Source organism: Tympanuchus pallidicinctus, unplaced genomic scaffold (assembly GCF_026119805.1).
Source record: "Tympanuchus pallidicinctus isolate F22 unplaced genomic scaffold, pur_lepc_1.0 scaffold7, whole genome shotgun sequence".
NCBI classification, from domain to species: domain Eukaryota; kingdom Metazoa; phylum Chordata; class Aves; order Galliformes; family Phasianidae; genus Tympanuchus; species Tympanuchus pallidicinctus.
The window spans coordinates 10407850-10434952 of NW_026294791.1; the positions used below are offsets into that span (position 1 = coordinate 10407850).

At 37.7% G+C, this 27103-nt stretch overlaps 1 protein-coding gene across 1 annotated transcript in view; it reads left to right on the forward strand.

The window, feature by feature from the left end:
- Positions 1-27103, forward strand: part of ST6GALNAC3 (ST6 N-acetylgalactosaminide alpha-2,6-sialyltransferase 3) — a 201532-nt gene that overhangs the window by 65681 nt on the left and 108748 nt on the right. Inside the window, exon 2 of the mRNA XM_052665800.1 lies at positions 19868-20062. Within this exon, the coding sequence (XP_052521760.1) occupies positions 19868-20062 (195 nt within the window). The remainder of the gene's footprint in view (positions 1-19867; positions 20063-27103) is intronic.

A 27103-nucleotide genomic window follows, 5' to 3' on the forward strand; every position in this document is an offset into this window, starting at 1 on the left:
GAGTTATTTTGTACTCCTAATGAATAATCTGGGAAAAACTTGAGCTTGCATATTGGGCAACATTACTACACTCACGAATACACAGGTTTTGGCAGCAATTTCAGCTGGACAATGCTCTGTGCAACCTATCTGTCTGTAAGTATCCCTGTTCATTGCAGGGGAGTTGGATTAGATGGCCTTCAAAAGGCCCTTCCAACTCAAATGATTCTGTGATTATTTTTTTAGTAAGAATATTTCTCATGTCTGCAGAGGTAAAACTATTGGCTGGGATGTTATAAAAAAAAATTGTCTTATTGCTTATATAGCGTCAGGAGATCATTGCTCATTGGAATTTAGAAGTTAGACATCTATTACTCAGCATCTGAGTCTGGTTATTGCCCTTCTTGAGAGAGAAGGCTTTTTTTCCTCTCCCCACCTTGTGGACAAGCCTCTGGAAAAGCTTTGTACTTCTCTGCAGGACTTTAGCAGGAATACCACAGTCATGCCTTCCTTGGAGTCGGGGATATTTGAATATCCCCAGTTAACTACCGGCTTAATGCAGTTGTATGCATGGTTGCTAAATCTTATGGTTAATATTTTGTCTTAGAAGCAAGAACACTCAGATGTAATACAAGACTGCTTTATTAGCCAAAATGAAGTTGCTGGATGATGTCCCTTGCCTTCCCAGACTGTCGTGAAATAAACTGTTCTCTGGAACCAAAAAATAGTGTATTGATGTATGTCAGTTCTGTTCTCTCTTAAAGTTCCCCAAAATTGCAGAGTGCTGAGCAAGAATCTGCCTGCTCTGCAGAATAAACAAAGTGCTCACTGAAATCTGTAACTCACTCCTTTCATGCCGACATTGCTGTTGAAGTCTATTCTTTCATTTTATTGATACTCCATAGGAAGGAGATCCTTCTCCCATGCTGGTAGCATGAGACATACGGAATTACTCAGGTCCTTTGGGAAATGTGTGTTTCTATAGTTTGTTTTTTTCTGTCATTGAAACGTGTTGTAGCTGAAACAACAGAAATGCTGGGATTGGCCCATTGAGTGTTGCTCATTAGATAAGTTGATGTAGCAGATTTCTATTGAAACACAAAGTCATCTGCCTCTGTGGATTTCTTTGAAAACAGTTTTTATTGCTGTTTGGTTGCTTTTGATACCACACTTAATAACTTTTTTTCATGGCATGGGAACGTAATAGTGATACACAAAGCAAAAAGAAACAGGAAAGAAAAACAAAATGCATGACCTGACCTTTCCAAAAACTCCCCTGTAGGCAATGGCTGACTGCAACTGCAATGGAAGATTCAGATTTGCAAGAGCTTTGGCTAGGAATGGACTAGTAGCTTTCATCCTGTCTCGTTGGAGGAAGACCTCTGTTCTGTCTGAAGAGTGATAACGTTGGAAAAGTTGAGGGAAAAGTACTGGGCACTCCACAGGAAAAAAAAAATATATATATATATATATGTATTACTTGACTATGAAATAATTGAAGTGTGTGTATGTATGTGTATATATCCTTTTTCAGTTGGGGAAGTTGATGAGGTTAGGTATTGCTGGAGTTAAAAATGTCTTCTGTTCAACAGTGCTGATGTAACAAGAGTAGATTCACTTCGCATGACTGGAAAACAGACAATTCAGAAACAGTGTTATGAAAAAATAACTGTAAAATGCAACTGTAGAAAGGAAATTAAAAGCCAGATTTCTATGAAAATTTTTATATTCCTGCTCTGGGAAAAGAGTCTTTAAGGATTTTAAAATCATAGATTCTTTATTCGAAGAACAATTTTCTTTAAATTTGGTTCGTAAAATTGAAAGTGAGATTTGCATGGAAATAGGCAAGAAAAGCTAGTCATGTTCTCTGTGCGGGAGCTGGTTGTAGCAGATACTGTTGTGAACTTTTCAAAACAGAAGCGAATTCTGAGGTTTTATTGCAAAGAAAGAGATTTAATTGCAATTTTATCAGCTGCAGTAAAAAGGAGCAAGGGCAAATCAAGGCACCTTTGGCAGTTTAGATGGAGCTCTGTTTCTGAATTGAAGTAGTGTTTGTTTTTTCAAGGCACAATGTATGCTCTAGACTTGTGGCACAGATGCTATTCCATTCAGTGCAGGCAGGGTTACTGAATGACAGCACTCAAGGAGCAGTGCAGCTTTTTAAAAAGATAATCGTGTTGCTGATGAGACCATTTTGAGAGCTTTGAAGCTGTTGCAAAACAGTGGAAATTGTGGCACAGAGTTCAAGCAGTATAGTGTGCTCCTGTGAAATTGCTACATACAGAGCTCGGGCCGATCAATGGAGCTACGGCACTTCTTCCCAAAGGAAAGAACTCTCCAGAGGCAAGATGCTGAGTGCAGAACTAAATGCCAGTAAATGAAAGGCGTGAGGGTTGAAAATAAAGCAAGCTGTTCAGACAGATCACTGAAAGCAATGACAGAGGAGGAGGCTTGGAGGCAAATAGCCAGTACTGTGCATATTCCAAGAAAGCTCACAGCAGAAATTCTGTTAGGGCTTCTCTGCAGGCAGGGAGCATGTGGACAGCCTGGTGAGACTGCAGGGGTGATACCTGCATGACAAACACTGGCAGGGAAACCAGCTCTCCAAAGTTTGGTGCTATTCAGGGAAAATGCAAGATTCATGGGAACAGCATTACTACAGGAGCTATAAGGAGAGAGTTATGTTTCTCATTTACTTCTTAAGTAACAAGCTCAGACTCAGACATTTGCTGTGTTGGTACAGCATTTCTTCAGCAGAACGGGTGCGCAGGTCCAGGGAGGTGTTAGAATCCAAGTGTGCTGCTCCTTCTGTCAGTGGCTAGATGGTAATTTCTGCTGTCTGTGCTTTAGAGAGTGTGAAGAGCCACTGGAAATGGAAGGCTGGTTTGAAACAATTAAAATCCCTACCCAGGAATATTCCACAGTCCCGTTTCAGTGAGGCAAAGGCATCATCTTGTCTGTTTCTCTACCAAACACTTTACACTATGACATGAACACTGCTGTGTGCTGCCTTTGTGCAAGTACACATGTGCAGTAACATCCTACAGTAGGAAGCCAGTAGTTCACCTCATTAGCAATAGTTCTTCTACATACTCATGGGGGAATGGCAATAGCAGAGGCCACCATGAATTTCATAAGCATAAGTAGCAAGGATAGTTCCTCAGCTTTTGAAACAAGAAGAACAGCTGAAGTGCAGCTCAGAAACCTTAAGCACTGCTGGCAGGATTTCTTGGTAGATGCTGCTGTCACCTCAGTGGCTTTGTTATGGAATACAAAGTTGGTGTGAGAGTTGCCTGGAGCACCAAGTTCAGTAAAACCTATGGTGCCATTCGGCAGCAGGTGAAAGATGCCTCTGGTGAGCACTTCATTCCTGGATGTGATCCTGGCACGGCACAGTGCTGTAGCTTGAATGTGGAGGAAGCAAGAAGACCAGTAAAATAGATACAGAAAAAAAGGATTAATCTAAACTGACTCCAGATATTGTTTCTTTATCTTTGCTGGAGACTTCAGATGTGTCTGAGATCTTATTTTTATGGTCTAGTAGAGAAACTAGAGAACACTTAGTGAACTAGTGAACACTTAATAAAAAATCTGATGCCACTGAGAATATATGAAAGCCTGAAATGAAAGAACTGTAGTGATCAGGGGAGGGAGGAAGAGAAGATGTGTCTAAACTGGCTTTTTAGAGTTAGCTATTACCCATCTAGTCACTCTGACTGAAAAATCCAAAAACATGCTAGAGTTGGGTTGTCTGTTGTCTCTTAATGCCAATCTCTGCTGACTCTTTTTATTTTTTTTAAATTTTGAGCATGTATGCTGGCAGTTGAGGAAAGGATGAGCTCTGATCAGAATTCTGGGAAAGTCAGCTGAGGGTCTGTGGCTGTAGTGAAGAACGTTCCCCTCACTGCGAGGAAATGTAACCTTTATTGAGGAAGGCAAATTTTCCAACTTTGAAATTACGCATAATGATCTGATTTTTGTAACCGTTGCAATTACACACAGTAATAATTCAGATATTCATCACATCTGCAAAAGAAAATGCTGCAACCCACCAGCTGAAAAGAATAAGACCTCTGCGGTGTGAATGAAATTTTGTTTTGGCAAATCAGAATGGTTGAGCATTGCCTCTTCACGTGGAAAGCATGTGAGAAAGTTACTTATGGCTTTACAGTACACACTGATATATTTGTTTTTTCAATTTATATAAACTTTTGGTACAGCAAAATAGTTGGTCTGTTTTCAGATTTAGATTCCCTCACCCCATGAATCCACTCTAAATGTAATTGAGTTAAATTATTTTACATAGGTTGTGAGTAGCAGGACACAGTGAGTCTCATTACCCCGCTAGTACAGAATAAGGCAAAGATGTTACAAAACGTTTACCAGACCCCACTACTGCCATCCGTCCTACTACCATCCTGGCATCTCAGTTAAGTCACTTGTAGTTCACTATTATTCTCATTTTCCCTATTTTGCTTTCCCATATTTTCAATTCTTACTGTCAAAAACTGATACTGTGCATTCAGAGTCACCAGGGCAGAAACTTTTAACATGCTGAGTGCAAAATAGATTCCAGCATTGCAGCAGAGCCACAGGTGTTGGGAAAATCTAAAGCTCGGAAGTGCTAGCAAAAAATTTCTCTACCTCAGAAAAACTCAATCAAACGATAGCAATCTCCACTTCTTATAGTTAATTTTATTGGAAACTATTGACTGGTATGTGGGCTGAAAGCCTGATTCCGTGTTCTTTGGTGAGAAAATTACAGTGAGTTATCTCACCATCTGTGATACTCATGTGGACTCTTCAGAAGAACGGCACAGTTGTTATCAATCAAAATGCTTTATCAAATGGACCTGTGCACTATCAAGAGTGTGTTCACAAGATGGGATAGAGGAAAATGATGTTTTGCTCTCTCTTCTTCCTTTCTGACCTGTCTGGGTCCTTCATTTGCTGCTGTCCAGGAAGGCAGATATGCTGAATTCACAGGTGAAAACACTTGAGATGAACATTCTGTGCAATACTCTCCTGAAATGCCTTTTCTCAGCAACTCCCTCCAGCAATTGTACAACTCTGAAATGTAAGTCTGTAAGTTGTAATCCTTTAAGATAGTTTTCTCTATCTTCTGGGTTGAGGAATGATCAGACAGCATTTCCAGAACTTGCTGAACCAATCCGGAGCAGGCATTTTCCTACAGATTAAATGGGCTGTTTTGTGATGCTAGTGTCAAAATCTTTTGGTAAAATGTTAATTGTACGATATCAGGATCTTGCATGCCTCTGCCTCTTTTCCTTTCTTTAAATTGAGTTTAGCAGTGGAAATGTTTCTCAAGCCAGCTAGCCAAAGCCTGGGAACACAGAACAGTTGTCTCTAGTGAATCTTCTCTGTTTTTCTTTCGTTAATTAAATATTCAACATTGTAGCATCCTCATTTCTCACTTGTTTAAACTGGATTAGCTTCCATTCTCAGAACATTTCAATGCACCAATTCATCGTAATCACGTTGCTGGCTTGAGGAAGTATTTAAGCACATCCCTGGGAATGGAAAATATAGTTCTAGCCACATGCACTGTATATTCCCTACATTCAGGATTTTTTCTTTTGTTCTCTCTCACCCTCTCGCTGGCTTTTTTTTAATAAGCCTGCCATGCGCTCAAATCTGATGTAATGTATTTTTTCCTTTCATCTTCAGTGAGATGCTAGAATAGCATGGCTGTCTAGCCTTGTGTCTTTGTTTATCAGTTTGTAACTTTACCACTGATACAGAACAATAAAAAGAAAACAAAACCACAACAATCTGATAGAGATCAGTGACTACCAGAATTCTCATATACACATTTTTCATTTAGCTTGTGGTGTTTAAAATACCACTTTAATTGTCTATTAATCTTAAACTTAATTCTTTTCACACTGATGAAAAATCAGGAGTTCAGTAAACTTGTAATGCACAGCATTAGCTTGTGTATATGAGGAGAAAAATCAGACTCAGTGTGGTGTGACTGTGGAGCTATTTGTCTCATGTGAGACAAACGCTTGTATTTTTTAGCTTGTTGCATTAAAGCATCTTCAGAAGTAGATTTGAGGTACCTATGTATAGGACAGCATAGGGTTCTTTTAATTTTGGATAGTTATGTCTGCTGAGGTACTGTTAGAGTTTCTTTACAGGATCAGTGACATTTGCATATACAGGTTTTTCTCCATGAGTGGTCATCTAATGTGTCCTTTTTCCTTCTTATACACTCCTGCTTACCTGCTCTCCCTTGCTGTTCTCTTGGCATGCAAGATGGCAAATGATCTGTCAAGTCAGGCACTATGCATGTACAGTGGTTGGCCAGCAAAACGTCAAGCAAAATGCTGAATAGCTGAATGTGCCTACCTGACCTCAATTTTGGTTGTTGATCTGATCAGCTGTGATTTCTCTGCTGGGAATTTAGTTACCTCTGAGATAAGACACTAGCCTAGTGCTTTTCTGATTTCATTGGGATTTCCAGAAGTCTACTTAAGTTACAAGAGTTAGAAAGGATGAATAGCAGACAGATGAGTCACATCAAATTTCTAAGCAAAATGAAAGGGGGAAAAAAATCAGAAAAATACAACCAAACCATACACGCCTCAGATCTAATGTTAGCATATTTTTAGCAATGAGTTCTTCTGTTTAAGATTGTGGAATCATGTAATTATGCTTGCTTCCTGTAGGTCTTGCTCTTCAACTAATAGTGAGCTTCTAACAAACAGAACTAAAACTGTGTGATATGTCCTCTTTGGCAACAATTCAAGGGAAAAAAAAAAAAAGACTTTTTGCCTTGGCAAGATTCAATTCCATCGTAGTTGCTTTAAAGTGTTTCTTTCTGGCTATGCTAACCGGTTACAACCATGAATTCCTGCATGGCCCTGGATTTGTTATACAGTGTACTAAAGCCAGCATGGAGCCAGAATTAGAGTATTGTATCCTACTTTACTAAATAAGTCCCAGAAGAATTTTGCTGTTACAGTGTACTTAAGTACTACAAAAAATTATTCTGTAGTCAGTAAATTGAATCCTGTCTTGCTGCTCCTCAGACCTGAATCTAGGATGACTTGTATGATTGTGAAGGTTTGTTAAGAACAGACAGAGTGTGGTCTTTCTTTCTGGTCATTAAGTATATAAATGAGGAAAAAAACCCAACACACCTTATAAGTTATGTCTTATCTTATCATTTATTTTCAAATTGCAGTGTACAATAACCAAAAAGGAAACAAGCAGAAGAATAGTTGCCATCTTTTGTTGGAAATAATGCTTTCACCACCCTGTTTATCCACCTATCTACCTGTCTGTCAAGCCCTCTTGTCCAAATAACTTCTACATTTCCTGATCACTTCAGAGCTACTTTTATTCCTAATATTTTGTGAATGTTAGCGTTTGTTTGGAAGAGCAAGTCCCACAATAATGTCCCAACTGAAGGAAAGGTAGGCAAAACTGAGCTGTAACACGTGCACTACTTTGGAGAAATTGCCAGCTAATCAAGCCATGTGTAATTCCTTAATAACTACAGCGTGTGTGTCTCTGGCCTGGGGAGAGCCTCTTAGAGGACATGGTTTCATTATTTCCATTATTCATAGAACATCTTGTAATGCTAAATGATACACAAGCAGTAGGAGGAAGATGGAAAACTCATCTCTGTTTGATCATAACTGTGGAAACCTCCAGGGACTAATGCATATAATATTGCTTCATGCTATAGTCTGGGTCCAGTGGCAAACAAAGTCTGCAGGTGGGTGCAGATGAGGAACTTTCCATCTGTGCTCTGACTGTCTTTGATCTGACATGGCAATTGAGTGGCTGTGAAGGGTGAGTGGGGTTGTGTGGGGGTGTGTGTGCATGCACGTGCTATAGGTAACTCAGCTCTAGTGCTTGGTTCTCTAATTTACAATCCATAGGGAAATTGAGGATGTCTCACTTCCATTAGTAATGTTATTGTAACTATTATATTCTGAACCAGTGTGCTGTTTGTAGTGATATGATATCTTTCCCATGAGAGTCTCCTATTTAAATACCTCCCTTTTGTTTGAAGTAAGACACTTCAAGTTCCATTTTTCTTTTACTCCTGCCACTTTCAGATATTAAAGAATAAGGTATCGGATAATTCTGCATGTAAGAATTCATTCTGCTCTCATAGGACCATCTGTGCATTTGAAACCATGTGTGCAATGGGGGTGGGAACAGTTCTGCTTTGTTCTCTTTGTCACTGTGTGCTGATCTGTTCTAGTATCAGAAAATGAAAAATTGTACGTATAGTATTTGTATCACACTGTTCCTGATTTCCTGGCAGGTCTTTCAGATAAATAAGATTAGAATCAGACCCCTTGCTGAAGCAAGGGTATACTGCTGTCCAGCACCTCTCAGCTTGACTTCCAGCTCCTGCTTCCGCTGCAAGATGACTAGATGGAACAAATCCTCATGGTCAGCTCTGGATGATCAAAGCAGGAGAAAATAAAATTAAAGAACAAGAAATGAGAGCATGGGTTTAAAAGAAAAGGATGGGAATGGGGAGGATAATGAGTTCTTTCACCTCATGTGCAAATCCCTGATTTGAATTTCTTAGTACTGCATGGGCCAAGTGGGCCATTCACAGTATGTGGCTCTCAGTGAAACCGTCTCTAATGTGCTAGGATGTCTCAGTAGCCGGGAGAAAGGTACCTGTTCTTATGACAGATTTAGGCTTGGATTCCTGGAGGTGGCACTTGACAGCATGTGTGGGCCTCTGCCTACATGTGGGTTCCTGGGGCGGCTGATGGTGCTGCTGCTGCAGTCTGGGCAGAGGTTGATCTTCCACATGTAGGGATTTCTCCTGAAAAAGTCTCTGTGCAACAAACCGAAGCTGCTTTCAGATGCTTCTGTTTCTTTATGTGGCTTGTTCTCCATTCATATATCTTGGTGCCTCGTGCTTAATGGCCTTGCTAATTAAAAAATAAATTAAAAAAAAAATCTTTTTGCCTCAGTTTTCCAGAGAGATAGTAAAAGTACAGGTGATGTTTTTGGTGGAGTTTTTGCTTGAAGCTTGGTTATAAAAGAACTTCAGATGTTAGTGAGTGTTGAACCAAGTGCTTCTGACTTGGAATTAAGGGTTGCACTGTGAGGCACTTCTCCCATTGACTATACTTAAGACATTCTTTGAAATTCTGCTGAATTTAGCAGTTAGCATCTGCTAAACCGTCTGTCAGAAAAACGCTATATTTTCCCCAAGCAAAAGTATTCTTCCTTAGTACCATCAAGCTTAGCACTTTCTTAGAATTATAGCTAAGCAATTCTATTTATCACATTCTGTTACTCCAGTACAGTGTGACACTTAGAGGTAAAAACCAACTGGGAATCTTTTCTGTCTGAGGTTTTGAGGTCACTGATCTGCTTTTGTTCTGTACAGCCATCTTAGCTACCCTGTGTTAAAAGCTTTGATGTTATAAAACTTGAAACTGGAGTTGTCACATGGGGAATGTCATAGTAGAGAGGGGTAACGCTCTCTGTCAATCAGTGTTCCAGTTCCACGTTCCTGGGAGTCTGTGTGCGCGCAAAACCAATTCTGTCCTCTCTTCAGCTTCTAAGTAGACTATTTTGATTGTCTCTCAGTATATTATAAAGAGGTTTCATAGATAAGTACATCATCCATCACAACTGAAGACGTATTGCTATTTATTAGAAAGATAGTGCAGTGTGACATACAGCTCATCAGAAAGCATAGGAACTAATTTCCACTGAAAATTTACATGTGAATATAAGATTCTGGTCTTGATTACTTCCCATTCATTTTTAGCAGATGCTATTGCTGCCATAAAGATCTTACAATATAATTGTTAAATGTAGGACCTGAGAGCAGCTAAGTGTTTGGGATGGGTCTAATCTATTGATGAATCAAATTGATTTCATGTAATTTTTCTCACCTTTCCATCACAAACCTATTCTTATCTTTCATCCGTCTTCCTTTCTGTATGTATTTACTGCCAAATACTCTGTAGGGTTAAATACTTGCCCAAGGCCATACAGTTTTCTGTCAGAATAGATTACAAATGAAATGACTTGTAAGACATGTTTTTTATATGGGGAGCTGTTATTTGAGTGGCGTGGTCCTTCTCACCTTGAGATTTTGACTTATATCCAGTTTTAATTCAAGGTCATGCAGAGCAGTAACACAGAATATACGTAACAGTAACAATCCACTTAGTTTCCTTCTTCTTGCAGTGCCCTGTGATGCTGGAGGTTCTGTAATATGATGTATTGTTGGTAAGAATTTGAGTCTAGTGACTGGAAGTTCAAGGCTCGCTTCTGCTCTGAATAACACTTCTGGACTATTGCCTATTAATTTTCCCTCACAATAGCTTTGCGAGCAAGTATCATGGGTCAGGATGATTTACACTTCTTTGAAATTAATCTAATTAATAGATAATTTTACTATTGTACTTTCTAAAAAGATGATAAAGTTCAACAATAATGGACTCTACTATGGATTTTTCTATCTATTAATATCATTATAGATCAAATTTGGTGATCAAATTAAATCATATATGGGAATTAAAAAGCTTTGATTAAATGGTATATTTCTTAATCTTATACCATTGTAATTGTGCTGCATGGGAGGGGAGAACAAAATGAATCAAACCTAATTTATTCATTACTAGACAATAGCATGATTAAAAAATCAAATTTTGCTGCTGGTGATGTGCTCATCTCACCTGGTTTGAATCTTACATAGAGTAAGCAACAGAGAAGTTTTGAACTTGTTTGGATTTTGATCAGAACATTTTTTAACCACTGTGGACTATTATTGTGTCACTTATTTCTATCTGATACAGTTTTTCATAGTCTTTTAGTCTGGCTTATTGACCTTCCTGATTCCTATGAAGAGCTGTGCTTGGCCTTGATGTACTTAACAAAAAATCAAATCATTTGCCCCTACATAATATTATAGATTTGTTTCACTGTAGTCAGCAGCTTTGGCTGCAGGTGGCAAAGGTTATCTTTGATGATCTTCTGATTCTTCTTTCTCCAAGGCTGTTGTGCAATAAAATAGCATGTTAATTTATCTCTATATAAATATGAAATGGGAATCTATTCCACGGGCAGGAAAGACGGAAATAACTGAGATTTTTTAATTGTTGAAGAGATTTCTTCTTGTTTTCAGTAGTCACTGGATTGCTAGAAAGAAATACATTGGGTATATGAGGGGAAGCTACATTACTTTTCTATTTCTTTGAGCATATAATGGAAATAATAGACAAAAGTGGAAGACAGGCCACAAGCATATTTCTGTACTTATTGGTGTTTAGATTGACTTTTGTCACCTCCAGTTTCATTGTGTCACAAAACCTCTTTCACTTTCGAGAGACATGGCAGCTGCTGTCTCTTTGAGGCGGCAATGTATGGCTTTTAGGAGATGATAGCTCTGGTGCTCAATAAAAAAAAAGGGGGAAAGGAGGAAGGATGGAATAAAATGTCTCTAACCATGATATACTTCAATTTTTAATGCTATGTACACTTTTACCCTTCAGTGGACAACGTATGTCATCCTTGGTATTGGTCGAAATTTGAGAGGCTAAATCACTTAGTGTGAGAATTTCACTTTGTTCAAAAGTAAAGTATATATCTTCTGTAACATAACGTGGCTGTGGTAGCTTTCCTGCCATGGTACTGCTCACACACACCGTGTTTCCTTGGGATATTTCCCAAGTAATGTGGCTTAAGGCCATTGTGAACTATCTTTCAACTTGTCTGAAGACCAAAGAATAGATTGAGATGCTGTTCTCAAGATATGTTTCTGTGACTTATCTGTCACATGGGGAAGAACATTTTTCGAAAACCTAAACACAACAGCTCCTATTATTTTAGATGGTGACATTTGTGGTGAGTGCTGAGTGACAAAGAATGCAAAATGGAAAGTATCAGGTTTTAATGTCTTGGAACATTAAAATCTGAATTTGTATCTCCTAGCGAAAAATGTCAGAGTCCCAGCAGACCTAGGATTTAAACTCATTAAATCTATTTTCTAGTGCAGTGGGGTCAGATACCTGTGGAAATACAGGGAAATTGGAAATATTTTGATTGCTCACCTATTCTGTTTCTGATTTAGTGAAGCAAAGTATAAATAAAAAAAAAAAACTAATGAAAAATGAAGGGCATCATTAATTTTGGCATCTAAAGCCAAATGAAAAATGATCAACTTATTAGTGATGTGCATTTTGTTCCTTAACTTCTCCTCTAATGTGTGAATGTCACATTATATAACATTTACAATGAATAAATTTGGAAATGAAACAAGTTAAGATGGATCGTTGTGTTCTTCCTGTGACTTGTGGACAACTTGTCTCATTAATCTGTATAGTAGTCTTAAATTAAAAAAAAAAAAAAGACATTATTTGTTGAGATTTATGGCTGAAAGTCTTGGAGGCTCACTGAGGAAATCCTTGCTATTTCTTTTGCTGAACACTGTGGAACTATTTTCCTGACTGGTAGTGATTGGAGTAGATCATAAAATACTTTCATAACTTGCAGTGGCTGCATGAAGTGCTGCAAACCCAAACACTCGGATAGAGGATGCGGGCACAGTGAATGCTGCTGCCAACCTGTGGTGTGAATGGCAGCCCGTAGCTGCAGGAGAGTGGGGCACTCTGTCCTGTCCAGAATTATTGTTTTGTTGGTAGTCCCTGTTTGAGAAACACTGAGGTAAAGGTAGAGGTTTAAACTGCTAACTACTGCCTGAGATTAGAACAATGTTCCCTAGAAGCTGTTAGGGTACTTTTACAGTCAAATTAAGAAACAAAATAGAGAGGACTTGTCCGGGGTCAGGCCACATAACAGGAGCAGTCTGTGTCCTTCCCATGGTGGAGCTGCATTGTTTGTATCATGGGCCCACCTCATCTTTTAGGACAGGGGGCACTGCCCTAAAACTTGAACAGAGGAGGTTCCATACCAATATGCTGAAGAACTTCTTTACAGTAAGGGATGGAGCACTGGAACAAACTGCCCAGAGGGATTGTGAATATCTAGAGATATTCAAGACCCGTCTGGACATCTGCCTATACAACCTTATTATAGGGAACCTGCTTTAGCAGGTGGATTGAACTCAATCTATTGAGGTCCTTTCCAACTCCTGCAATTCTGTGACTCTAATTCTAGAGAACAGCCCACAAGTTGTACTGGGCAGTGTGCCACAGCCAGTTTTATTTACAAGCAGACAGTCTGAATGTTCATTACTTTGTTTGCTTTTTGCATGCAAATATGGAAAATGTGCACAGAGGCAGAAGAAGAGTTTGGAATAATTTCTGACACTTGATAGTCCTTCCCTGTTCCATGGGCTAAGGGATGAAAAACTGTGATGTGCCTGTCTGTGTCATGTTTGTTCCAACAAAGCGGACGCAGTCTGTCAGATAAGTATTCATGATCACCTCTGTTATGCTGACCAGATGTGGTTTCTTTAATGGAAACTGTGAATGGGAAATGTTTGCCTCTTCGTACCTAGCCCTCCATTTTTTAATATACATTCATTCAAGTGCATTTCTTATCTAAGCTTTATTAGATTGATATTCTTCCGAATGCATTTTCTAGAGGGTATTCCTAGTGTATGTGCTAGCTCTAAGCTGCATTTGCATGTGAAATACATAAGGCCTTTTTTAAAGCAAAAAATAAAAGCACTGAAAATCAAGATCAGTTGAATTATACTTGCAGATTAGAGTAATAGTAATATATATCTATTGTATCAAAATGTGAACTCAGCGAATTTTTGATATGCTTTAAAAATGTAAATCTTGGATTTGATTAGATTAGTTCTGGAGTAATCCACACCAAATAAATCTGTCTTCCTTTCATGTGATTTGTCAGTGTTTATAGTAGGTTTGTACACAGAGCTTTCACCATTATTTTCTAGGCAATAAAAGCAGCCATGCAGAAAAGCTACCCATAAATGTCAGAAAATAGAGATATTTTGTTGCATTCCAAGGGCTTTGAAGGTCAAGTTCAATTCAGTTAGCTCACCCAGCATGAGAAGAGCATGATGTGGTGATAGAATGTGTGTTTGGGTAGGATATATATGTTACTGTCCCTGTATTATTCTATCTGGATAACAGATCAGTGAGAGATTAAACTTTACTGCTTGGAGGAATTTCTTTTGGAAAACTATCAATTTTTATGACTTCCTTTAGGTCCTATTGAGATACACTGCAGAAATAATGAATCCAAAGGATTTATAGCTTTTAGCACAATGGAGATTGGCTCCTGATTGTGGCTTTTGGGTGCTATTGCACTGCTAGTATACTATTAAACTGTGTGTATTCACAAAATATGTCTCAGATCACAGATTTTATTGTAAATGTGAAATTGTATTTTGCTTCCTTCTGATGAGAACTAGTTCACACATTGTTTTCCTAACACCTGGGAGTGAGAGACCAGCACAGAAGGCAAAGGTTGTGCATTGGGATTTGTCTCTGGGTTTCAGAGCCACCAAGATGCCCGTTCTGCAGTGTCCCACCAGGCCTCGCTGCAAGCTCACTGCCTTTTTAAACAACTGATAAAGCTTGTAATTTAATTGAGGTCACTACTTTGATCTGTGCTTTTATGCAGTTTGAGTGTCCTGATTTAAGGACTAGTCAACTGAGAAATATGTCATCAACTTCTTAAGCAGTATCTGAGTGGTCATTACGTTATTTAACTGCATATACATTGCTATTTGGAATCTCTTTCTTGTGGTGGCTTCTGATATTTTCCTTTTCATGTTTTCCAAGGATGAATAGTGAACAGATTCCTGCACATATAAGGAATACAATTGTACTCAATGGGCAAGATATTCTGAAACATATTCCTGTAACTTTGTTAAGAGAAATAAGTAAGGTCAGACCATGCCAGTACTTAAAATGGGAATCTCTGCCTAAAATGTATGGGCTATTTGCCTGTCCAGGTTAGTATAGCTACTGCAGTCTTCAGTGCAGCCCCATCTAGAAATGAGATGTGTAAAATGTGGGCCTCACTACCATTTTTCTCTTGGATCGTAAACTTGAGTCTGCCTTTGTGTGTATGGCATTTAACACAGTTGATCTGCATCCTACATGAAATCCTCTATACTACAATACTGTGGTAATATATACTATAAAAAGTATCTTCATGAGTTCCTCATACCTTCATCCAAAAACAAACCCAAATAGAAACATCCTAGAAATGAATTTGCTGTATGTCCAGCAGAAAGCATACTGCTCATTTACTGGAAAATTAGCTCATCAGGTAGATTGAACCATGGTGCAACTGTCCAGCAAATACAAACTCTTTCACGTATCTCCAGTTTCTCACAAGTTTGCTGCCTTGAAGTGCTGTATGCCATGTGAACATTTTTATTTCTTTGTCTAAATGTTAGTTTCAAAGATTAATTCAGACACACTGTTTCCTGGCTGCTTAAATTTCAGGTCAGTAAAGGTCCCCTTTTCCAGAAAAAAAAAAAAAAAGACAACTTTAATTTTAGTTTTACTCTTTTTTTTTTTTTTTTTTAACTCAAAATACATCCTTCTCACATAACCCCCTACCTGCTCAGCTTGTTCTCCTGAGAGCGAAAACATTGACAGCTCTCTCCAGTGCTGCCTTTGAACCTATTCATATTAACTTTCACTTCTGGAGGAGAGAAAAGTAAATCCTCAGCTACCGATTTTATGCAAATAGTGTTGGATACATGTCTCTTTCTAAATGGATCTTTACTGTGTAGTCTTGCTCCTCTCTGAAAAGTTTCAGGACCCCTGCCTGAGCATCCCTCCAGCAGTCCTGTTAGAGGGTGGTTTGGACTAAAGGAATAGCTGGAAGGTGTATTTATTTCCAGAACTGGTGAAATCATAAGGTATTTTGAAGTGGTGTGTTGAAAGAATTCCATTTTATGCTCTGCTGTAACAGAAAGCAGTATTTGAAGAGGATACTGAAGACTATAAAAGAGAAAATTAAATAAAGCTAGTTTTTCCATATAGTGGTCTACAAAACGAAACAAATTCAGTAAGTGTAGCCATTATTGTTTTCAGTTGGTGTTACACTTGAATAAAAAGCCTGAAACCCTCCATCAGTCCCTCAGTAGTGGTAGTTGGATGTGCGGAGATATTAAAGTGACTGAGTTATTCAATATACCTGTAATTTTTACTACATATTGTCATCTACGATACATAAAACCTTGTGTAACTCTTTACCTTTCATTTGTCCTTCCAAGCACAGTGTCATTATGTATCCATGAAGAGAACGAATGAAATGAATGCTTTAAAAAAATCAATTTCTGGAAAAAATATTTATATTCAATTACTGTTTGTAGAACAGAGCCTTAGCAGTTCCAGTGTTTCTTTACTGGAGTCTTCCATACTGTTATATTCTGTTCTGGCATGTAATAAATTCAGGCAGAAATAATAGAAATAACAATCCAGAGAGGTAACATTTTCTAGAAAGAAAGTTTAGAAGTAGATTCTGTGATTTCTTTGTGATCTTAAGGAAGTGTTGGGTTTTTTTTGTTTGTTTGTTTTGCTTTGTTTTTAGCTATTTGTCTCACTAGGGTGAGAGATTATTATTGTTTGTAAAGTGTTTTGACAATCTTTGCCATATTATATGTTAGAAATGGCAGAGTGTTGCTGTTGGTCTAGAAAGCATAATAAAGATTTTACTAGATACCTCTGTAAAATTTATAACTAGAGAAAATTCTCTGCTTATCCTGCAAGTACTTCCCTTCTTCCTCCCAGCTACACAACTGTATACAACACAAAAAATTGTCTCATTCTTCCATCAGATATTATTGAACTATAAAAAATGGCCTTGTCTTCTCTGTGCTTCTTAAAAGATTAAGAAAGAAAAATGACAGACTTGCTCAGCTGTAAATTTCTTGCCAAACTGAAGTTAATGAATCTCCCCTGCACTGGTAAACAGTCAAAAACAGATGTGAAGGTTATAAAATAGCAATAGGCACCATGTTACTCATATATGTACATATATTATATACATAATATTATATAATACATATATACACACATACACAGGAAAGTACTGGGGATAATTGCCACCAAATTTTCATGAAATCCTAACCAGAATGGCAGCCCTGTTTTCATTTCATCTCTTGAACAATATGTAAGTTCAAGCTTTAGAAGACTGAATCATGCCTATTGCTTATTGATTTTGATATATGCTCTTGACAGTTAGCCTGGTGTCTAAGGAAAAAACCAAAACTGAAAAAAGGTTTCTATTACTGCAGATATTGAACAAAAAGAGTTGAAAAGAAATAACTCTAATGTTGTTTTCTACCCAGTGGGGTCTCAGGTATTGTACTGCATGGGTGCAGTGCAGATCAGAACACACGGTAATGTCCGTCTACTTTGACTCAATATAATTAAGCAACAAAGCCCCCCACTCTTCCAAAAGGATTCTCTATTCATAGGTATTTTTTTTATTCTTGCAACTGTCATTTATACTGGTCCAGTGTGTAACTTCAGGGAATGAAATGGAATGCTATAAAAGCCAATATGCGGTGAGTCATCAGCGATCCATTTGATTAAAAATTTCTTAGTTTATTCATCACTGAATATGTCTCAAAAATGCTTATAACTAAATATGCATTTTAATTACAATATTAGCAGCACAAAAACATCTACACTGAATTAGAAAACGTAAAGATCGAGATTTACGCACAAGATATTTCAGTGTTAGGGAAAAGTTGGAGATGGATTAGAGACTGATATGCATCCACACACATCTCTGTTGTGTCTGAACAATTCCTGGGATCTCTGGCAGTCATCTGGAAAAAGCCTTTATCTGCAGGAAGGGAGATCCTACGGGCTGTGCTTACCGACAAATAATGCCGATTTCTTTTATTTTTCCTTCAGCAGATAAAAGAGGGAGGAACTTAAGGGGAACCAATGTTTTATGAAGGTGCCCATTAGCAGACTTGGCCAGAGAGCAGGCTGCCTTTCTTGATCTTTAAGAAGGCTGAAATTTTTAAGTAGATGATTGTTTGTATGTTAATATTTTTACTGTGAAATTTATAAAGTCGGTGAAATTCTGATTTGTAATAATTTTTCCTTTGGAGAATGCAAATTGCTTGATCTCTTACCTTCCATAAAAATTGCAGTGGAAGTGGCTCTTGAACACAGTTGCCCTTTGTACAAGTTGTTGAGCAGGCATTCTGTTCACATATGCCAAGATTTCTTTGAAACCCTTGAAACACATGCCTTGATTTCTGCCTGTTGCAAAAACAAATCCATTCCTTTCATCATGCAGTTCCAATCACAGCAGGTTCTTTGTGGCTAAGCACCCTATAGAACTTTCTTTGCATTTTTCTTCTTCGAACAACATTTTCTTATGACAAAACTAAAGAAATCTGTACTTTCCCTCTTCCCTGTTGCAGTGTTTTCAAAGAGAAGGAATATAAAAACCACATGGCATCCTAATGAAGGCCAAAAGGTTTAGATACCCCACCCGCATTCTTCTTGGGGCAGAGGTTATTGAGGAAAGCTGCTTTCATGAAGCACACAGAGCTGATTGCAATGTTTTCAAGTTTGGAACATATCTGCACAAAATAAGTAAAGAGTGGCATTTGACAAACCAAAAGCATAGAATATGTGGAAATCAGTGGCATCCTGTAGGGCAGTATCACTTCTTCCTATTGTGGAGATTTTGATTGAAGCATCTCATTGTAGTGGAATAAATACCTAGATTCCCTTTTAAATACTTGCAATAAATAATATGACTAATCTATGCTTTTTTGCTGCTTTATGATTATCACTTGTGCTTCACGTATCAGCTGCTCTTAACACTTACGAGGCCCTGATATATAGCTAAATGTTTCTGTCTCCATCTGGCACAAAGAGAAGTGACACAGAAGTGCTCCCTAGCCAGTTTATTGCAATTTAATATAAATCTATTGTAATGCAGCTGATGAAAAGTGCAGTATCTTCCTTGGATGCTGAGAGCCATGATTGGGTTGTGGTGGTTACAGTGACCTCTGAAGATTTGCTGGGTTTAATTTCACATTAAACAGACATTAGCTGACTCAGATTCCTCACTGATTCCCATTGCCAGGACACTGCCCTTCATCATCCTCTTCCTTTTCTCCTTGTGGTGACCTCATTCATCCAGGTTTCCTATCTCAGCCTTTTTTTTCTACTTTGGTACTAATTGCAGCCTCCTAACTCTTCACAACAGACAGAGCCATGCTGTTGACATCCATTGTAATGTATTATTTTGCTAATGTTCCTTCAGATTTTCTGTGTGCTGTGATTCTTGCTTTTTTTTTTTTTTTTTTCAGTAGCTAGGAAAAAATGGCTGCAATATTTTAAACAGTAAATTTTTTCCCTCATTTTTAGCTTTCTTTAAGTTTTTCTCCAGCAGATTGAGGACTTACCCAGGGAAAAAAGTTTGTGTGTTTTTTGAGTTACATTAACCAGTCCAACCAGCTGGATAGGTTAAAGGTGGAAAGCAAAGGTTAATTAAGATACAGACTTCAGATTTGTTATATTAATAGCAACAAAGAACATCTTGTCCAAGATACCAATGCCTTCCTTTGTAAATCTGTGATTCTGTAATAAACAGAATATTGTGCTAACTTCACCAACCATTTGTTTTAAAATATTTAAGGTTAGAGTGTAAATTCTTTTGCACAAGAACAAAACCTGCAATGATCTTCCTCTTCCAAATAAGCTTTATGTGATATGGGTACAAATGGTGTTTTCTCTTTGTGTATTCACTGAAGCAAAATGACCCAGTACACCTGTCTCTTTGTGCTCCTGCAGCAAGGTGACAGTCATACAAAATAATTTTACATAAAGTTTTCTGTAGGATTTTTCCCTATCATCCAATAGGAGATACTTTTTTTTGTAAATTTAAATATATATATATCTTATTTTAATGATTTATTTTCTTTTCATTACAGAGAAAGTCTGTTGTTGCCGTGAGTTTCATTGCAGCATTCCTCTGTCTGATCATTGTTCGTCTCACAAATGAAGTCACTTTCCCCTTGATTCTAAACTGCTTTGGACAAACCAGTGTCAAGTGGATACCATTTTCTAATGGCCAAAGGCAGCTTCTGAGAACTCACTATGGATATGTAAACGTGAAAACACAAGAGGTAAGTTTTGGTATTAAAAAAGCAGCAAAGTGGACCAGTAGATCTCTCTTTGATCCCTCATTACTGCTTTCCACTGCCCAGTGGGAAAACAAAAAGAAGTTGGCAATGTTTCTGAGCTAAGTGTCTCTTAAAACTGTGCTACCATTCAAATGACTACTGAATGATTTGAATTTTTGCAATGTCTGAAGTGGATCAAAAAGTGATCTGGTCTCAAAAATTGTGCTTGGATATGATTAAGACTGGCTTTTACACAAGAAAGAGAAGTTTTCTAATGAATTTCCAAGACTTCAGTCCATATGCATGAACTCTTCCTGTGCGTTTTTTAATAGAAATTCTAAAAACAAAAGAAAACAATTTTTCTTAAGACACCAAAGGAAGAAGTAGTTATCTATGTTTCTGTGTGCGTAGAAGAAGAAAACAGAGTGATTTGTGAAACAAACATTTGTGAGCATAGAGAAGGAGCGGAGCTAGAGATGGACCGGATTTTTCTGAAATTTGCTACTTAAAACTTGCTATCTCTTGTCCATATTTATGAAGTGTGTTGACCCGTAGCTGCCTTGCAAAATACATACTTAGCAGTTTGATAAAAAGGTATGTTACAGGGACTTCAGCTTTGAACTATCTTAGTTGGCAAATACCTAATAAAATTACTAGTTCCCTGTGGTGGTGGTGTTTCTTCTGGAAAATTTTCCCCTCTCTGTTTTTGTACTATTTATAATAGTTTATAAGACTTTACTGCTTCACGATATTCAATCCTACAAGTACACTGGACAAATCATTTATTATTTTACTGTTAGTATGTTAAAAATGAAAATCAGAATGAGGAAGAACTGTTGTCTTTAGGAGGTAGCTTCTAATTGTTGTCTGCATAAGATGCAGCTTTGAGTGCATTGGATGACAAAATACTTTATCTACAGAGCAGAAAAAGGACAAGTGCCAGAAAGGAAATTTGTTTGAGTCAGGGAGAATCCTAGTCTCAGTGAAGTGAATGGGAGCTCTGCTGCTGAGTTCAAAGAGCGTAAGGCCTCATCCAGCATATCTCAAATATGAAAGGACTTGGTACCCACTTGAAATGAGAGGGCAGTTCAGTGTGCCGCTGTGTTATGTGAATGTCAAGGCTGCAGGTGTGGAATCTGAATGAGATAGAGCTGCCAGGGCCAATTGATCACTATCAGACTGAACTGATAACTGGAGAGGAGAGGAGAGGAGCATCTAATCCATTTTTATTCACCACTGCCTTCATCATAGGTTACTTATATCTTGTGGGACCCTTAATTCATTCTTAAATTTGATAATACTCTTGGAAGTTCTGATGTTAAATGGAAATGAATGTCTTGAAATTTGGTGTCCAATATGGATTAGTAAGACATTTGTCTCAATTTAGCTTAGGTCTTGAAGGGCCCCTTAAACTCAGTAATTTTAGTTGTTTTCCCCCTTGTATTTGTAGATTACGTTAATATTTTCTAATTAAAATGATAATGAAGAAACAGAACATGCCCTGCTAATTGTGAATGCACTATCTTCTGTTTTAATTATTCCCTGTGTGGGGAAAGTTTTATCATGCTGCCCATGTGAAAAGATTTTACGCATCTCATGTTCCTAACCCGTGCTCAGACCTTTTCTGGCAGTACAATTTTTATAATGCAGATTGCTTTATAGAAGGATGTAAATATGCATTTACATTATTTGTGTTAAGATGGCTGGAAAATCTCAGTTGTTCAGTTTGGACACATACTTCTCATTTCTTTCTCAATTTCTGTTCATTTCATTAGGTTCATATATTCTTTTCTGGTCTTTTTGTGCTGCTAGATTATATAAGGTCCATTCTGTGAGTGCTGCTAATGCCCAAAGCAAATGTAGCTAAGGTTTTTATAAAAAAGGACTCATGTCACTTCATCGGTAGGTAAGGACCAAAAGGTGGGGGAACTCTAGCATAATGTGTTATTAGAAAATTGCACAATAGAAGGGAAGATAACAGAGAAAATAATTTTAAGAATATGAATTACCTTTCCTTTCTTGTTGAGAGAATGTGTGCACACTCATTGCATATGTTGATCGTCTTCTAGGGTGTCTTTTGAAGCCTGCCACCCTACCAGCTCCTACATGTATCCTGCTGTCTGATAATGCTGCCTGCTGTTCCTCAGCCAAATCCAACATTTTTTTTCTTTCTTTACTGTTTCTCTGTTCTTCTTTACCTGCTCCTCTCAGGCTCCACTCCGTGGCAGCATGCCTGGCTGCATGCAACACCCCAACTTCTCTGTGTTTTAAAATGGTACATGCACTTAGTCAACCAAACACAGCAATCAAAGCACTGAGCACCAGCCCAGTCAATTTCTATTATTCCTTTCCCATTCCTACCTCATATAATTATTCTCTGAGGAAAAAGGGAAAAGGAAAACATAACAATCATCTTTAACCCCTGGGTAAAAGAAGGCAAAGTTAGGAGAAGTTTACTTCTTTCAGGGTAAGGCTGAATGGAATGAGATTGGAAACCTTATAAGATGATGGCTCATCAGTTTCTTGGTGGTTAGGGCTAAGGAGGTCATTTCCTTTTATTAAACAAGCTCTGAAAAAGTTGTAATATGAACATTTGCACCTCAAGTGAAAGCAAGCAACCTGTATATTATTAGTTATGATCAGAATAATGTGGTAAAGACACATTTCAAGTATGCTGTGTATTTGACTTGACAGTATAATTGTATGAAATTTTTGTTATAAAAAATTCTGAAAACATTTTAAGATTACTATAACTGGATTATACAGGAATATTTAATATAAACTGTGAAGAGAGACATAACTTAATCCCTAATTAAGGCTGTGCATAATACAATATTGTTGCTATGTTTCCCTTGATTTGTATCTATAGAAACAGCTTTAGAAAAATGGAGTTTATGTACAGTAAACATAGTATATTTGAAGTATAAATAGATGTGAAGTGTTGTGCTATACCGACCCATCATGTCTAGACACATTTAAATTTGGATTTTGAGATATTTCTGAAATAGATGATTCCTCACAGAAATCTTACATCCAGTCCCTTTCCTCTCCTTAAGTACAGAGGATTCTTTAGTTTAGCCCTCCACGATGAGATCTTTTCTCCCTTTTCAGTGCCCCCATTTGAGAGAATTCCTTGAGATTTGAGAGGATGGCTGCCTGATATGCAGTGTTGCTCTCTCATTCAAGTACATGAATATGGGTATAGATGTATATCTATATCTATCTGTATATGGGTAAGATGACCTTTGCTATCTTTTCTGTCCCTTGTTTTGTCTCTTTTGCACCTTTTGGATTGTGGTGATTGATTCTGAAATGATTAAATCTATTTTTTGTGGTTTAACCCTGCAGGTGGCTCAGCACCACACCGTCATTTTCTCACTCCCCCTCTTCCCAGTGGAATGAGGAAGAGAATCAGAAACAAACAAACAAACAAACAAACAAAAAAATCAACACCAAAAGCACAAAGTAGAACTCATGGATTGAGATGCATACTATTTAATAAGATAGACAAAAGGAAAATGATAATAGCAATGACTTTCTCTCTCTCTATGTATGGAACATGTGCTGCACAAGCCATTGCTCACTATCCCCTGACCAATGCTCAGCCAGCCCCTTAGCAGTAGAAGGAAGATAACCTCCCACCCACTTCAATACTCTCTTTCTGCATGATTTCATACAGCATGGAGAATTCCTTTGGCCAGTTTAAGTTAGCTGTCCTAATTCTGTCCCCTCTCAGCTACTTGGGCCTCTGCCCAGCCCTTTGCTGAGAAACTGGAGTGGCCTTGGTTGTACACAACACTGCTTAGCAGCAACTATAACAATCAGTGTGTTATCAATACCGTTTTATTCTTCGAACCAAAGCATATCACAGTACCAGACACTCTGAAAAGAACAGTTCTGTCCCAGCTGAAAAAAAGATATCATCTTCAATAAATGCTATGTCTATCGTGTTACTTCTTTTTATCTTCTTCCTGCTCCTGGTATATTTTAATAGAAATTTTTATTGTGATATAGCTCCGGAGTGGTTAGCAAATGTAAGCCTATTGTCTTTTGAGTAAACTTCATCTACCTGCCCCAAGGTATGCAATAATTCTTGTGTATCGAGGCAAGCAGCTAAAAAGGAGCAGGTATGGAAAATATAATCTTCCTCCCTCTTTCATGCTGCTAGTTCTCTACAAAGAGTTCAAGCAAAATTAATGAACATCATGTATTTAAATTGCAGCATTATGGCACCAATTTAAAGCCCATTAACAGTTTGAAACTTTCTGCTGAGCAAGTCTAATAGGGTTCTTGGATATTTGATTGTGCTCCTTGAAAGGTGAATTTTGAATAGATTTTTATTCTGCCATCAGTATTGAAATAATATAGCATTTTCTTACGTATGTAAAATCTGAAATATAGCTGCAATAACACTTGATACATAATTATAGGAAGCATATTCAAGTACTACACAAAGATTAAAACCGTTCTTGGAAAAGGGTAAGTTCTGATGTGACCTAAAATCCTTACATTAAGCTGCAGCTGTGAGATCTAATGGCTTAATCTAAAATGAGTTCTGAGGGAGAGAAAAGGATTTGTGTCACGAACATTGAAGAATCTCATAGTATTGTGATGAGCACTAGACAAAATGAACATGCTTTGTAACCGTCAGGATTTTTAAAATCTCTTTGTAACTGAAAAAAAACGTCAATACTGCTGATGTTGAATAAATAAATTTGAATTATCTTAGCACATATGCTTTGGTCACATGGGCTGGATAAATCAGTGTACAAGCAATAAGCTGCTTTCTACGTGTAGCACATGGAGCTGTGTGTATGTCTAAATCTAATTCTTTCAATTCCTTTCACTAGAAGTTCTCCAGTAGAACTCAAATGCACATGAGGTGGAGTCATCCATTAAGTTCTATTTAGATGAAATATCCCAGATGTTAATAAATATGGGAGGAGGCTGCAGACCATATAATTTAGTTGCATAATCTGTTTTTACTATTAGCAATGAAGTTACTTGGAGAAAAAAACAAACAAACATAAACTAAAAGAACAACAGCACCTTGAAGTGTAGGGGAGAACTAATGTAACTCAAAAATACAGGCTATGTGAGCTGCTATCAGCTCATGAAATAAAGCATGTACAACTTCAGCAATAGCAAAAGCATAGCTGTCAAGCACGTTAGGAGTAATCGTAGGAAGGGGACATAGAAATAGTGAGAGACCATGTTCTTATAAAACTTTAATAGCTAAATTTAAAAATGCACAAAGAATATGATGGATATTTTAATGTTAGTTTCTTTCTAGATATGGGAAATCAGCATTAATTTAAAATGAAATGCTAAGAATAAGCAAAGCTAGTGATCAGACTAGGAAGGTTTAAGTTTTGCTTTGTGGTGGATGCAGAATCACATTTACAATGAAGAGAAACTTGGATAATAGCACTGGGCTTCACGTCAAAACAGGCGGTAACAAACTGTGAGCTTGCATTGGTGTGTTCAGTTAACTTCAGAGGTGTGCATTTTATATCCTTGCGGGGAAGAACTGAGTCCTTGGTAGACTGAAAAAGCAGCATCAGCCAGAGTTCAGCTTTGTTCAGTGACAAAAAGTTGCTTTAGTCTTTAATTTTTGGCACATTCATGTCTTCCATCTCTTCTTTTCCTTTGGGATTTTATTCACTGCTATGGTTTAAGAATTCACATGATATTTTGTTAAGAAAAGGTCATTGGTTTCACAGTCATTTATCACTGACAACCCTTATGAGGGACAGTTTTATGTCTGTTAGTCACATCATTTCAGCTTTAGCAATCTCGTAATCCTCATCATGGACATAAAGCTAAACATGCTACATATTCTGGTTATTTTTATGCTTCCACCATACTAATTTGCAGGGACAATTTTTGCTGGAAATGTTATGGATTAGCTACATAACATTTCAGTGACAACATACTGCTTGTTACACTTCTGATATAGATCTGTATCTGTGTATGTAATAGTTGTATATATAGAGAGTAGATAAATTATATATATATATTTTTTCTGTGTTTGCTGACTGTATTGGAACTCCCATTCCTGGCTCTGAGAGCTAAAGGCACAAAGTTAAAATCCCTGCCAAAATCTTTAATCAGTGGAAGCACATCATAAGTTAGAGTTACAGATTTTACTAAAGAAAATACTGCTGGAGGCCCTGCTGCTTTCTTCCTTTTTTTGCAGCACCTTTTGCCTTAGAGGAGAGCGAACCTTTGGAACAATCTGCAAGGTCCACTTGACACCACTCAGGCTGTTATGAACCTACAAGAGGGACGGGAACACAGATGATGTGTGTCCTCTGTAGAGTAATCCTGCCAGTTCAGCCTTCCTCCTTCTCTATATATGGAATTGGCTTAGGTTTTTAAGGCTGCCACAACTCTGATAGTGCCTCATGAGGAAAAAGTCAAGTGCCAGGGTAAATACATCAAGTATTCTATACAAAGGAATTAAATCTGCTTCACACAGCGCCTGAATGTGATGAGCCAAGCAGTGCTGCCTGTGTGGCTGCTCTGCCTTTTCAGGAAAAAAAAAAAAAAAAAAAAGATAAAATAAAAAAAATTGGAAGAGATTACTATCAGCCAGTGATGGTCAAAAGTCAATCCGTAAGGAGTCTAGACTGGTAGAAATAAATGTGTACAAGGCATAGAGTGGTAGGCTGGACAGCTCTGTTGATCAGAGTTTACAGGTTATACCAGAAGAGTTGCCTAGTTTTACAGATTTGCTTTCTACATTGACTGTGTGTAATTTCTAGAGATTTCTTCCACCTTCTTGAGGATTTTTTAAAAAAATTTTTCCTGCTAGTGAGTGGGAAAGGTTTCTGTAATGTAAAGACATATATAATGCTTTTTTTTTTTTTTTTTTTTTTTTTTTTTGCTTTTGCTGTTTTTAGCTAAAAAGCAGACAGACCAGATGAGGTGAATAAAGCGTCCTATGGACAGGTAGGAATAGAACAGGGAGCTCTATTGTAAAAATGGCTTCTTGAATGACGAGAAGGTGGGAAAGACAGGCTGACCAGTGCAATAAACAAA